The following is a 12,272-nucleotide window of genomic DNA, read 5'->3' as shown; positions in this document are numbered from 1 at the left end:
ATGTTTTTAACCTCTGGCAACACGATCATGTGTTTTTTTTCTTTTTTCACTTAGCCATGACGAACACTCATATTTTCACTCTTGTTTTATGTTTGAACATTCTGATTGACTGACTGGTAGCAATGATATCCGAATGATTTTAATTATTTCACTACTGTATTGTACTTTCTGTTTTTAACCTCTGTTTCAACACGTTTGTGTGTTTTTCTCTTAGCCATGTTGTAACATTCTATGTTTTTTTCACACTAGTTTTAAGCCTATTTGATTTTCTAAATGTAAATGTTGATTCTTAGGGTGCCATATATTTTAAGGACACTAGGTTCAGGGCCCTGACCTAACTTTAGGCAAAGATTTATTTCGGCTGATGATGCTTACGACAATTAAGCGAAACATGTCCCATCTTACAACGCTTGTTGTAATGTTTATATCATAAATATAAGTACTGGAAAGGTGGTGTTAACTATTATTCTTATTTTAATGTTCATAATCGATCGGAACGGTCGAAAGATTTATGCATCATATTTTGAGTATTACCAACGATTTTGCCGAAATATGTTGTTTTCGCCAGTAAAATAGCACATTTTTACAGAATTCGCACCAAAATCGCATATACGTACTAATTTCGCATTTTGTCGCACTTCTATTTATGCGTAAAAATTATTTTATTACACATTAGAATTACCGTAGTCTAGGATTCAGTACAAGATTAAAAAATTCGCATTTATCACAAATGCAATTTTTTCAGGTCCCTACTCATTGAGCATCCCCTAAATCATCTCCAAAACAATTCAAATTAAAGAAGAAAAAAAATGGACTTCAAGTACAGTTCCGTAAAAGCAGGTAATGTTACCAGAGTATGACATAATGGAAAGTAAACAAGCTAGCTGGCGTGATGCAAAGGACGACACATTGCACCAATAGCAGGACTAGTGAGGAAAGAGGAGGCACATGAGGAGTACATTAATGGAAGTTCAAACGTATCAACAATCACAGAAAAAAACAGAAATTTAACGAATGTTTTTGGACTAGTTAATAATATTCATCAATTCATAACTTTTTTTAATTAATAATTTTATTCATTATAGACTTAGGCCTTTCAGTGTTCAGTCGGCAAGCCTCTGCGAATTTACTAAACGCCGCCACTATCCTCTATCTGTAGATAGTTCTGTGGCCTCGTTTAGATCTGTACCTCTTATCTTTAAATCATTAGAAACTGAGTCTAACCATCGTCTTCTTGGTCTCCCTCTACTTCTCTTACCCTCCATTACCGAGTCCATTACACTCCTAGGCAACATATCCTCCACTCGCCTCACATGAACCGACCACCAAAGCCGGTTTGTGTGTACAGCTTCATCCATAGAGTTCATTCCTAACTCATCCTTTATCTCCTCGTTGCTGGTTTCAGGACAAAACAATGTTACTGAACCAAAATTAAAGTTTCAAGCTATCCTTGGTGAATTTTATAGCCATAATTCTAATATTATATAAGGAATTTTCAGCTGTTAGATCCTGTAGTGATATGAGTATATGCTTTGGATTTTAAATTTTAAATGTCCACAGAACAACACTCACATGGCCAAGCTCATCTTCTAACTCAGCAACTTTCTCAAGAGCAGCTGTCTTAGTTTCACTGTCCTCCATTAGAGCAGCAACATCAAAGACATTGTCCAGATAAGCTGAAATTTGTACCTGAAACACATATGGATCATTTAACAAGTAAGAATACGAATAAAAACTCCAGCAAATTCACATGCTTAAGAACATTCATCCCTAACACAAGAGTTTCCATTTACAAACCTCGATTTCAAGTACAATGGAATTAATCTTTATGAAAAGCAAGTATCCTAGTTAGAGAGTGAACAATTCATAGAATAACAGAATTTCCAATCGTACTACCCAACAGAATGAAAAAACACCGTAACTACCAGTAGAGGAAGGTGGAATTAGGACAGTATGATGGGGAAATACACTGACTGGCAAAATTAATGGATCACTTGAATTTTTAAAGGGGAAAAAAAGCATGTTAAATTGTGAAACGTTTCTTTTCCCAGCAGTAACAGACAGATATTTCACAATTTAACATCCTTTTTCCTTTGGAAATTCAAGTGATCCATTAATTTTGCTGGTCAGTGTACTAGGCTTCTCTAAATGCAGTAAGTTCTCTGCAGGAATAAGAGCCGAGTCACATTACTCAAGGAAATCTCTTTTCACTCCTTGTCCGTCTGACAAGTTATCAACCCAGAACCTGGTTTGATCCTCAGATAGTATTAACAAAGGCTACACAGACAGGTAAACGGCAAAGACTATGGCAGTGCTATAATGTGGCATACTAGGCAAGGTGAGGAGCGATGTGGTTTGCTACTGCTTTCCTCACCTGGTCAGAAAAGGCCTATGAGTACCACACTGTATAGCACCCAGATGCACAAGTATGCTCTGAACATCATTACTTGCCACCATACCTCAAGCAGTTTCCATACTGTCACAGTCATAACTGAGACTTTAGTGGAAGCTACATTTTGCTCTGCCCTGTGCCAACAAATAGACTAAGTACTGCATCTATCAAGAACAGTTACAGTAAGTCTCTTCATTACAAGAGGAAACTTTATGTAATTGACTTAATTACTAATAAACACAATTCTACCATTCTCAAAGTGCCATTCCACAGTCTCTGAATCCTACTATTCAAAAGCAAGATAATTTGAAAACAAAAACTAATTACTACACAATCCAGGCCTGAGGAGCTTCCTGTTCTTCGACCTCCTACTCCTTTCATGGAAAGAAGTGCTGAAGCATATGGAGACCATTTACTTCTACCTCTTTTCTCACCATTGCCTTCTTTGTCTGCCTTTGTCAGTTATGGTATAAATCAACAAGCTAACACACAGACTAAAGCTGACCCCAACACCCTACCCTTACCTATACTAGGTTGTGATTGTAAGGAGCAAGGATAGGGCTTCCTACCTCAATTCTGAAATAGATGCATACATTCTTTACTCTAACTTTTTATTTTGGATTTATGATGATGATGATCATGATGATGATCATCATCATCATCATCATTATTATTAATACCATTAAACCATTACAAAATGAATTTCTTAATGAACCGTCTAACAGACGTGAATAAAGTCTATATCTGCAATACAAATCATCACTGTGGGTCTCAATACTGCAGTACTTCCACATGTCTGTCTGTCTGTTAGGTCATCAGCCCAGAGGCTGGTTGGATCCCCAGATAGTAACCACGAAAGGCTATGCAGTTATAGGAAAACCACAAAAACCAATGGCAGAGCCCAAATGAGGCATACTAGGCAAGATGAGGAGTGAGGTAGTTTGCCATTGCTTTCCTCACTGGACCAGAAGGTGCCACTGCAGCACGACTGATCCTATGAGCAACACCTTTCATAACACTGACACTATTTGTGCTCCAAATGTCATTACTCAGCACCACTCATACCCCAGCAGCTTCCATATTGTCACAGTCATGGATGTGACTGGGACTTTGGTGGAAGCTACACTTTGCTCTGGCCTGTGCCAAGAGATTGATACAAAAATACTGCATCCATCAAGAAATGGCAACAGGACTTCCACATATCCATCAAAATTATTATGGATGGTGATAATAGTTTTAACTGGGCAACCAACCTCGACTATTATGGAACAACATAAGAGAGCATATGCTGGCTCTCTACAGAAGAAGTCGTGTAAACATAGAAACGGAATTACTTTACTGGCCCAAATCCAAGGCTGTTTTTTAAAATGATAAATTTAATTATAAAAACTGTATTCTCATATGTACAGCTAACATGTAAAAAGAATCCATGAAGGTCTATTTGTATCATTCCCGAACTGTACTGGTTTGTGCAGGGGGAGTCTCCACACGCGTAACAGCTGAGCCCAAGGTCACTGTTACATATTAACAAAAATTTCTTGAGCTTTGATGATTTTTTACAGTAATTTATGTGGTAAAAGACTTACAGAAAATAACTACATATACCAGCAACCAAATAATGGAAGACAAACAAGAGAAAGGATTTTGCCATCATGTCTCATGCTTTTGTGCTGGTTGGCCTGTATTACATTAAAAAAAAAAGATCTATTTAATTAATTTATATCCTGGTTTGCAAGTATAATAGGAGTATAGAAATTCCAGAATTCCAGTTTTATCTATTGAAGTACACCATGACTGACTGTTGAATGCTAGGTAAATTTCATGTTCATAATCTGACTCATGCTAACTTGAAAATCCCTCCGTAGATGGAGTTGCACAAGGCATTCCATATTTATCTCCTGGGTACTCCCTATTCTCGATTCTAGTCTCTATAACTTTGAGCACAATCAATGAGAATTGAATGAGGCAGTAAATACCTCCGAGTACTGTAACTTTTTTTTTTTTCAGCACCAATGGTGTATCCACGACACTGAAGAATTGATTTCTCTACATTTTGATTTTTGAGTACTCTCATTATTACTTGTGATCTATTTATTGTTGCTTGGATTTGTACTATTGCATTAATGCATGAAATTTTGATGACTATTTCAGTCATAGTGAATTGTGTGAAAATGCTTTTGGCATTTCAGTTAAATAATGCAGACTGGAGAAGTTATGGTAAACTTAAAATTGCTGAATTCACAGAAGCCAAAATGTCCTAATGATGTACAGGATGTGAAAAAATTCTGTGTTCCAAAGTGTAATGGCAGAAAGACGAAGTTTAAGAATGCTGGCACACAAAGAAAAGCATTCAGAGGACCAAAGAAAGAAACTATAAAGAAACTGATAAGCTTATTACCAAATATGCACAAGAGAAACAAAATTGGAAAAATCTAAGTCGCAAAGTTATTAGAACGAAGTCAATGGAGGAAGCACATGAATTGAAAGTTCCAGAAACTAAAGGTAAACCTGGGGTGGTTTAGGACAGTGTCCATGTTGTCACAATAATACTGCACAATGCCTGCTGGTAGATTTCTCAGATAAACTGGCATTGCACAATAAAATTGAGGAAAGCCCACTAGAGGTTATATTAAAATTAAACTTTTATTCTTACAATTTACTTGAGGGCTTATTAACTCTTAACTGGTGAGGTAGGATTTGTTGAAATCTCACAAAATATAGAAGCAGCTATTGTCAATGATCATGTGGTGGAGGCTGTCAGTCAGTCTATTGGAAGTCGCGAGTGGACGTGAAATAATGCAGGTTGCCTTTAGAATTCTAGTGGTTGGTTGTTTTTGTTTTTTTTCCTTGCATCTAGTATTCACCAGGTATGTAGCACATTTTCCTCAATAGTATTATTGCATATTACATGGCAATAGGATTTTAGTTTGTAAGCTTTTATGCCATACAATTTTTCCCTGTATTTTAGTAGACATCCTTGAAAATAGCTTTGAATGCGAGAATGATTCTGGGTTTGGGGCTGTGTAAATAACATTATCTATGCTGAAGAGAGCTATCATAGTGTTGATAAGGATGATACAGTTTCATCAGGATTTTAAAGCAATCATGACAGCAAAAAAGGACAAGAAGAATTTTTAGATGCTTTTATTGTAAAACAGTAAGTGGTACATGAACAATGAAATTTGTCACCAAACTGCACCCTTTAGACTTGTTTCTTTTAAAATGGTGATATTTTTCTTGGAATATTAGTGTGAACAGATGTTAATTAGTCTTTGAGAAATGTAATAGTGATGAATTTCTCTGAAATTATTTGAAATATACGTAGTACAGTCATTAAGTTCCGAGACTGACCGCATGATGGCGCTGTGGTGCACTATAGTGCATAGGTGACGCAGTGGTATGGTGCCATGTCAGTTAGTCTCTCGTCCCTGCAAGAGACAGATGAGTGCATGCACTGGAAGCAGACGTACGGTCGTTGTTGTGACTGATTTGAATGCATCAGTCGGACCTTGACATGTAACAGTATGAGCAACGGGCAAACATCAAGTTCTGCCAGAAATTAGGCGAAACCGCTGCCGAAACGTTTGAAATGATGCAGCAGGTTTACGGTGAGGACGCATTGAGTCGCAGTGTTGTGTTTAGGTGGCAGCGACATTTTGTGCAAGGACGGGACAGTTTGGAAGATGATGTGCACACTGGTCGGCCACAAACAGTTCGAACGGAATGCAAGATCCAAGAAGTTGCAACGTTGGTGCATGCTAACCGCTCCCAATCGGTAGACGATCTTGCAGCAGCAATAGGGGTCAGACATGGTACTTGCCACAAAATTCTGACTGATGACTTCAACATGTCTCGCATTATCCAGCACAGTGTGCCATGAATCCTGTCACGTTGTGTGGTGACCTCATCAGTAGTGCTGATGATGATCCAACGTTTCTCAACCGGATAATAACTGGAGACGAAACATGGTGTTTCCTTTCAGCGGTGTTCCAGCAGCTATACCAACGTTGGCAAACATGCATAACGGCCAACGGCGACTAATTTGAGGGTGGATGCGGTTCTGTGTAGGTGTAAGCCGTGTAATGCGGCATCGTGTGCAACACACAGAGTCATGTGGGTGCCTATCCTCCACGCATCAAGTCTCAGAACTTAATGACCTTACTACGTATTACACTTGTGAACAGAAAATAACTTCGCTGACAATTTTCAAATATCTGCATTTGAAATTATGTTTATGATTACCTTAATTATTCGTATTAGTCATACATAGAAAAACAGGACCCTGAAACTTGCTTGTTCCTTTCCAATACATAATTATTCTTATTCAGTTTTTTTGTGTTAGTTATTGGTATTAGACAATAAATTTACTATAAATGTCAGTTTCTTACATTTTGTTACTTCCAGCTTCCCCAATGTCAGTTTCTATTGGAGTGTAACAAACCTCACCTCACCTGACCTCACCTCACCAGAAACTTCACAAAAAGGAAATAACCTCACCAGTCACAGGTAAAATTATCTTGGTTATAGCAGAACTTGAAAATGTAGCAATTACATTCATTATTTAATAATCCTGTAAATACCTTTCAAAAATTCAAAGTCATCATATATGCAATGCCATTTTGTATTTGGAGCAATATCGTAATTGTGATTAAATCCACTAAGTGAAAGAAAGAAAAATCCAGTAAATGGCAGTCTTAGTGGAATATTAAGAGCTGTTTTAAGATAAAAGTTTTAAATATTTAGTGTCTATGTTGCAATTCAGATATGTACTAAGGAAATGCTACGACACACACTTATAGAGTGTGAACAATCTGAAATTTAAGGTGTCTTAGCATAGAACCAGACAGAGCAAGAACTATGGTGTATGTCCTCGTTTATATCTCCAAATCTGATTTGTTTCTTTTTTGTTTTTTAGATTTCTTAGTACTGACTAGAGCAGCAATATATTTAATAAAATAAATTTTTAAAATATTTTAAGAAGTATGATGAAAACTTAATGTATAAATATCACAATTTTAGTATTTGCAATGATACAACCTTAAAGTCTAATTTCACTTACTGGTATAAATTTGAATCTTACCTGTAACTCCTCACTTTCTGTGTGGCGCAACTTTTCTAAGTAATCGTCCAGACCAAGTTTAGTGAATTCATACTGAAGGTGAACACGAAAGTTCATATCTTCTACAGAATGTACGACTATGTTAACAAACTGCATACAGGCCACCTGCAGGAATTAAACAATTATTTTATTAACATAATGTGAATAAACACAATTATTTTATTAACAATGTGAATAAACACCAATCTTTTCAAAATAAGATCATTACACAAAACTTTACACTGTGATTCATAAAAAGTGACTAAGTGGAGTGGCTGTGAATGTTAACAATACAGCTATAGAGCCAAGCTATGCACTCCAGAGATGAGTAGGTTCAAACCCCACCATTGGCTGTCCAGAAAATGGTTTTCTGCATGGTTTCCCATTTTCACTTTAAGGTAAATGCTGGGACAGTTCCTACTGATAGGTCACAGCCAATTCCTTTTGCCTCCTTGCCCAATTCATTCATCACCATTCTTTTAACCGTTGTAAACTCCTCAAATGAGGCTGATATCAGGAAGGGCATCTGGCTGTAAAAACATGCCATATAATTTCATCTAGCCTCATCCCCAACCCTGTTTCAAGAAACTGGACCAAGGGATTGATTAATATTAACATGTGTAAAACCACTTCTGTTAAAACCTGTGTCCACTCTTCCAATAATTGCTGAAATGTTATATCCTATATTAATGAAGTCCTCCTCAGGTGGTTTTTCCTCCCTCACTGGTCCACCTAGGAACAGAGTGGACACAGATTTTAGCATAAATTGTTTTATACATCCTCATCTTCATCCGCTTTTATCACACCCGTGGTATCACGGGAGCAAACTGTGTCACACGTGAATTTGGCCCTGTTTTATAACTGGATGCTCTTCCTGATGCCAACCCTACGTATCTGCCCTGTCACAGACAGTCAGGAAGCACAACACTCTCCAGTATTTGTTCTGCTAGGAGGACTCAATTCTGCAAAGTGCTGCTGCTTTTTTGTGATCTTTTTCTGGATAGCATAACTGTTGAATATTGCTACATCCATCATATAGAATAATTTTATCTCTTAGGATACCTATGCATTACAGGGAAAGGTGACAGCTGCTGATCCTGTTTGTCTATGCCATTCATGCAGTTGTTGTAATCTATTATTACATTTGGTTTTGAGATTGTAGTATTTGTTTTTCTATCTTGTTTTCCTGTGCCTATCATTTTCTCCCTATCATGGGAAGTGGATAGAACAGTAACAGCTTTCCTGTCCATCCACTTCAGTGCCATTGTCTTGTGTGAATACACTACCATGGTGTCACCCTTCTCTATTTTCCCCGACCTGAACTCTTGAGGCATATTTTTCCTATTTAGGAAATGAAACAATTAAATGCATTTTTTTGGAAGATAAATTCAAGAACAGGGAGGGTGAAGTGTACCAGTTATCAGCATAAACTGTGGGGCCCCTTCAAGACATGGTTCCATAAGTTGCATGATAATAGCCTCACTCGAGAACATTCCAGTCTCTTCTGCTTGGGCTGTTTTTTTTTTTTTTTTCTGTATAAATAGAAAACCCCAGAAAATATCCACCGTCAGACTCACAAATTTTACAGATTTTTATGCCATATAGGGCCCTTTTCTGTATACTGAATTGGATGTAGCACAATCTTCCCCTAACTTTATTAGACTTTCATCTACTGCTATGTCCTGCTCTGGATAGTAAACATCTCTCAAATTTTGTTGCAGTTGATTTACAATAGGTGCAATTTTTCTGAGCCTGTAACTTTCCATGTGAGTTTTATTGTTTATGAAATGTAGAAATTTAGAAAGGATTACGAATCTTTTGAGAGGCATGACTTCGGAGAAAAAGACAGTGAACACAGACTTTCGGATGGATCAATATAGCCGTAAGGTGGGTTTTCTCACTAGAACCATAAGAATGCATAAAACAAAATAACCTGTGATTTCATCTGTTGTGGGAAACCATCGGCTCATACTGGGGGAGGTAGAATTTTTTGAGAAAAACTGATTAGCAAAACGGTTTGTTTCGGTTGCAATTTCTTCCCATAAAGAATCATGAACCATGTGTTGAAAAATGTGTAGAGGGGTGGGGTCAGGAGGGAGGTTCCTGTTTATGGTGGGCTTTATTCCAGAATTTCTTGTAAAAGTGTATTTGTATAGTTTATCACCTGTTTTACTCCAATTCCAGCCATATTCCTTCGCAATCTTTGTCTTTTTGGGGACAGGCTGGACTTCATTATCACTGTCCCATTCAAACACGACCTCACTTTCAGTCGAACCTTTTGTCACGCTGCTATCACTTTCACCGCTAGTAAATAAACCTGTATCAATGAAGCTATATCACTGCCAGCTTCACTCCCGCAATCCTGTAAAATACGCTCCGTTTCATTCCTCGTAATTCGAGGTTTGCTAGGGCGGCCCATTTCTGCTGACTAACATGCAGGGAATCACTCTACACTGAGACAGATTGCCTGCAGCGTGATACAATCTACGCTGATAATTCCAAGTTAGAGAGAGAGAGAGAGAGAGAGAGAGAGAGAGAGAGAAGAATCTCAGCTTTTAAACAGTATATTACATGTCGTGCTATCTATGGACAGAAGCCTTGAAATAGTTGCAGAAGGCAGTCTATGCTTAGACTGCCTACCAGGCATCTGTGTATGAATGGTCACGGCGCGCAAGACCGCCTGGTAGGCGGCAATGTATACCAATGAGTTAAATGTCTTCTTATTCGGGTATTTTCTAAAATGTATTTAATCGTCAATTAGTTCCAACAGACTGAAGAACCTAACAGATAAAGAGTATTTTCCAAGCTGTCGGTGGAGAAATGGCATGCAATAACAGTGGACGAATAAGTCTGAATAGAGTTTATAGATGTGGGAAGGATCGTAATGTGAAGATAAAGTTGGAATTCAAGAGGGCAAGTAGGGGCAAATATTCATTTAGAGGAATAGGAATTGGAGATTGGAATAATTTACCAGGGGATGTTGAATAAATTTCAAACTCCTTTGAAATCATTTAAGAAAATACTAAGTAAATAACCTTTTTTTTGCTAGTTGTTTTACATCGCATCGACACAGATAGGTCTTACGGCGACGATGGGACAGGAAAGGGCTAGGAGTGGGAAGGAAGCGGCCGTGGCCTGAATTAAGGTACAGCCCCAGCATTTGCCTGGTGTGAAAATGGGAAACCACGGAAAACGATTTTCAGGGCTGCCGACAGTGGCGTTCGAACCTACTATCTCCCGAATACTGGCCGCACTTAAGTGAATGCAGCTATCGAGCTCGGTAAGTAAATAACTTATAGAGAATCTGTCACCTGGGTGACAGCCCTAATTATACTGACTGACAAGCAGAAGAAGGCTATCATTTAAAATATAAGAAAAATTATCCTGGGCACTTTCCTCCTTGGTCTACCAGCACTACACTTTGCATATTCCAGACTAGCTTTCCAGTAATAGTTCACTATTCTATTATTCACATTGCAGATTGTTACAGATGGTATTATGAATCATATTTCAGAGGTTTTCTCATAGTTACCCCGAGTGATTTTTGTGATTAATTATCTTTCAAATTCACACAGAATTGTGAACCGCAATCTGAAAAATTATCTCTATAATTCCCTTTAGAGGATAAATTCAATCATGGGAGAGTTTCTGGTAAGCATAATATTTTATGATTTAGTGTAATTCTAAGCCAGACACAATCAGTTCTCCCATTAATGACCTACAGTATTATCAATCATTTATATTCAATGTAAGTCCGGCTCCATGGCAAAATGGTTAGCGTGCTGGCCTTTGCTCACAGAAGTCCCGGGTTCGATTCCCGGCGGGGTCAGGAATTGTAACCATAATTGGTTAATTTCGCTGACACAGGGGCTGGGTGTATGTGTCATCTTCATCATCATTTCATCCTCATCATGACGCGCATGTCGCCTACGGGAGTCAAATAAAAAATCCTGCATCTGGCGAGCCGAACTTGTCCTCGTACATTCCCGGCACTAAAAGCCATACGCCATTTCATTTCATTTCATTCAATGTAAATACTTAACGGGTACATTATTTTCCTGACGACCTAAATCATAATATCTATTTCTTTTAACTGATTATTCCATTGAATCTCAAAGCAGTAACACCTTTAACGCAACCTCAAAATCTAAATGGTAGAGAACTGTACTGACAACTCCCCACAAGGCAGCACACTTCGAGGAGTCTCTGACCAATTTCATATCTGCCCTGTAAATCCTTAACATACTCCCTGAACTGTATGGATTACTTCAACAGGAAAATTTCTTACAGAAAGTTAGTACAAAAATATACAACATACAAAATGTGAAAGACATCAGATTCCATTTCTGATAAAATTTCTTCGAAAAGAAAGAAACAAAAACTATAATTGTCAGTACTGATAGATCCACATTTACAATTTAAGATAATATTAATGTGCAACATGCCATGAACCAACATGTTGAATTTAATTTTTTGTTTTGTTTTGAAGGAGAAAAATTGACTTCTGAGCCCTTCAAATGGTATGTTTACCAGCTAGGTTTTTAAGTAGACCAGTTGCGACATACATAGGTGCTATGAAAAGTTCTCGGAATGTACTAGAATTAAGTATCTTACCTCGGTGGAACTGCTTTTATTTTTCAACATAGTCTCCCTGTAGACTAATGCATTTGGTCCAGCGATGTTCCAATGCCTTGATCCCATCTCGAAAATGAGATTCCTCTAGGCCTGCAAAATACCTCTCCAATTTGGCTGTCAGTTCTTCCCTTGTAGAAAACTTCCGTC

At 37.8% G+C, this 12,272-nt stretch overlaps 1 protein-coding gene across 1 annotated transcript in view; it reads right to left on the bottom strand.

Moving 5' to 3' along the window:
- Frl (formin-like protein) overlaps positions 1-12,272 on the bottom strand; it is a 477,209-nt gene that overhangs the window by 123,674 nt on the left and 341,263 nt on the right. Inside the window, exons 9-10 of the mRNA XM_067142136.2 lie at positions 7,473-7,616; positions 1,573-1,689 (exon numbers count right to left, since the gene is read on the bottom strand). Of these exons, the coding sequence (XP_066998237.1) occupies positions 1,573-1,689; positions 7,473-7,616 (261 nt within the window). The remainder of the gene's footprint in view (positions 1-1,572; positions 1,690-7,472; positions 7,617-12,272) is intronic.

Source organism: Anabrus simplex, chromosome 2 (genome assembly GCF_040414725.1).
Source record: "Anabrus simplex isolate iqAnaSimp1 chromosome 2, ASM4041472v1, whole genome shotgun sequence".
NCBI lineage: Eukaryota > Metazoa > Arthropoda > Insecta > Orthoptera > Tettigoniidae > Anabrus > Anabrus simplex.
The sequence above is the reverse complement of the archived record's forward strand: the minus strand, read 5'-3'. Positions and strand labels throughout refer to the sequence as shown.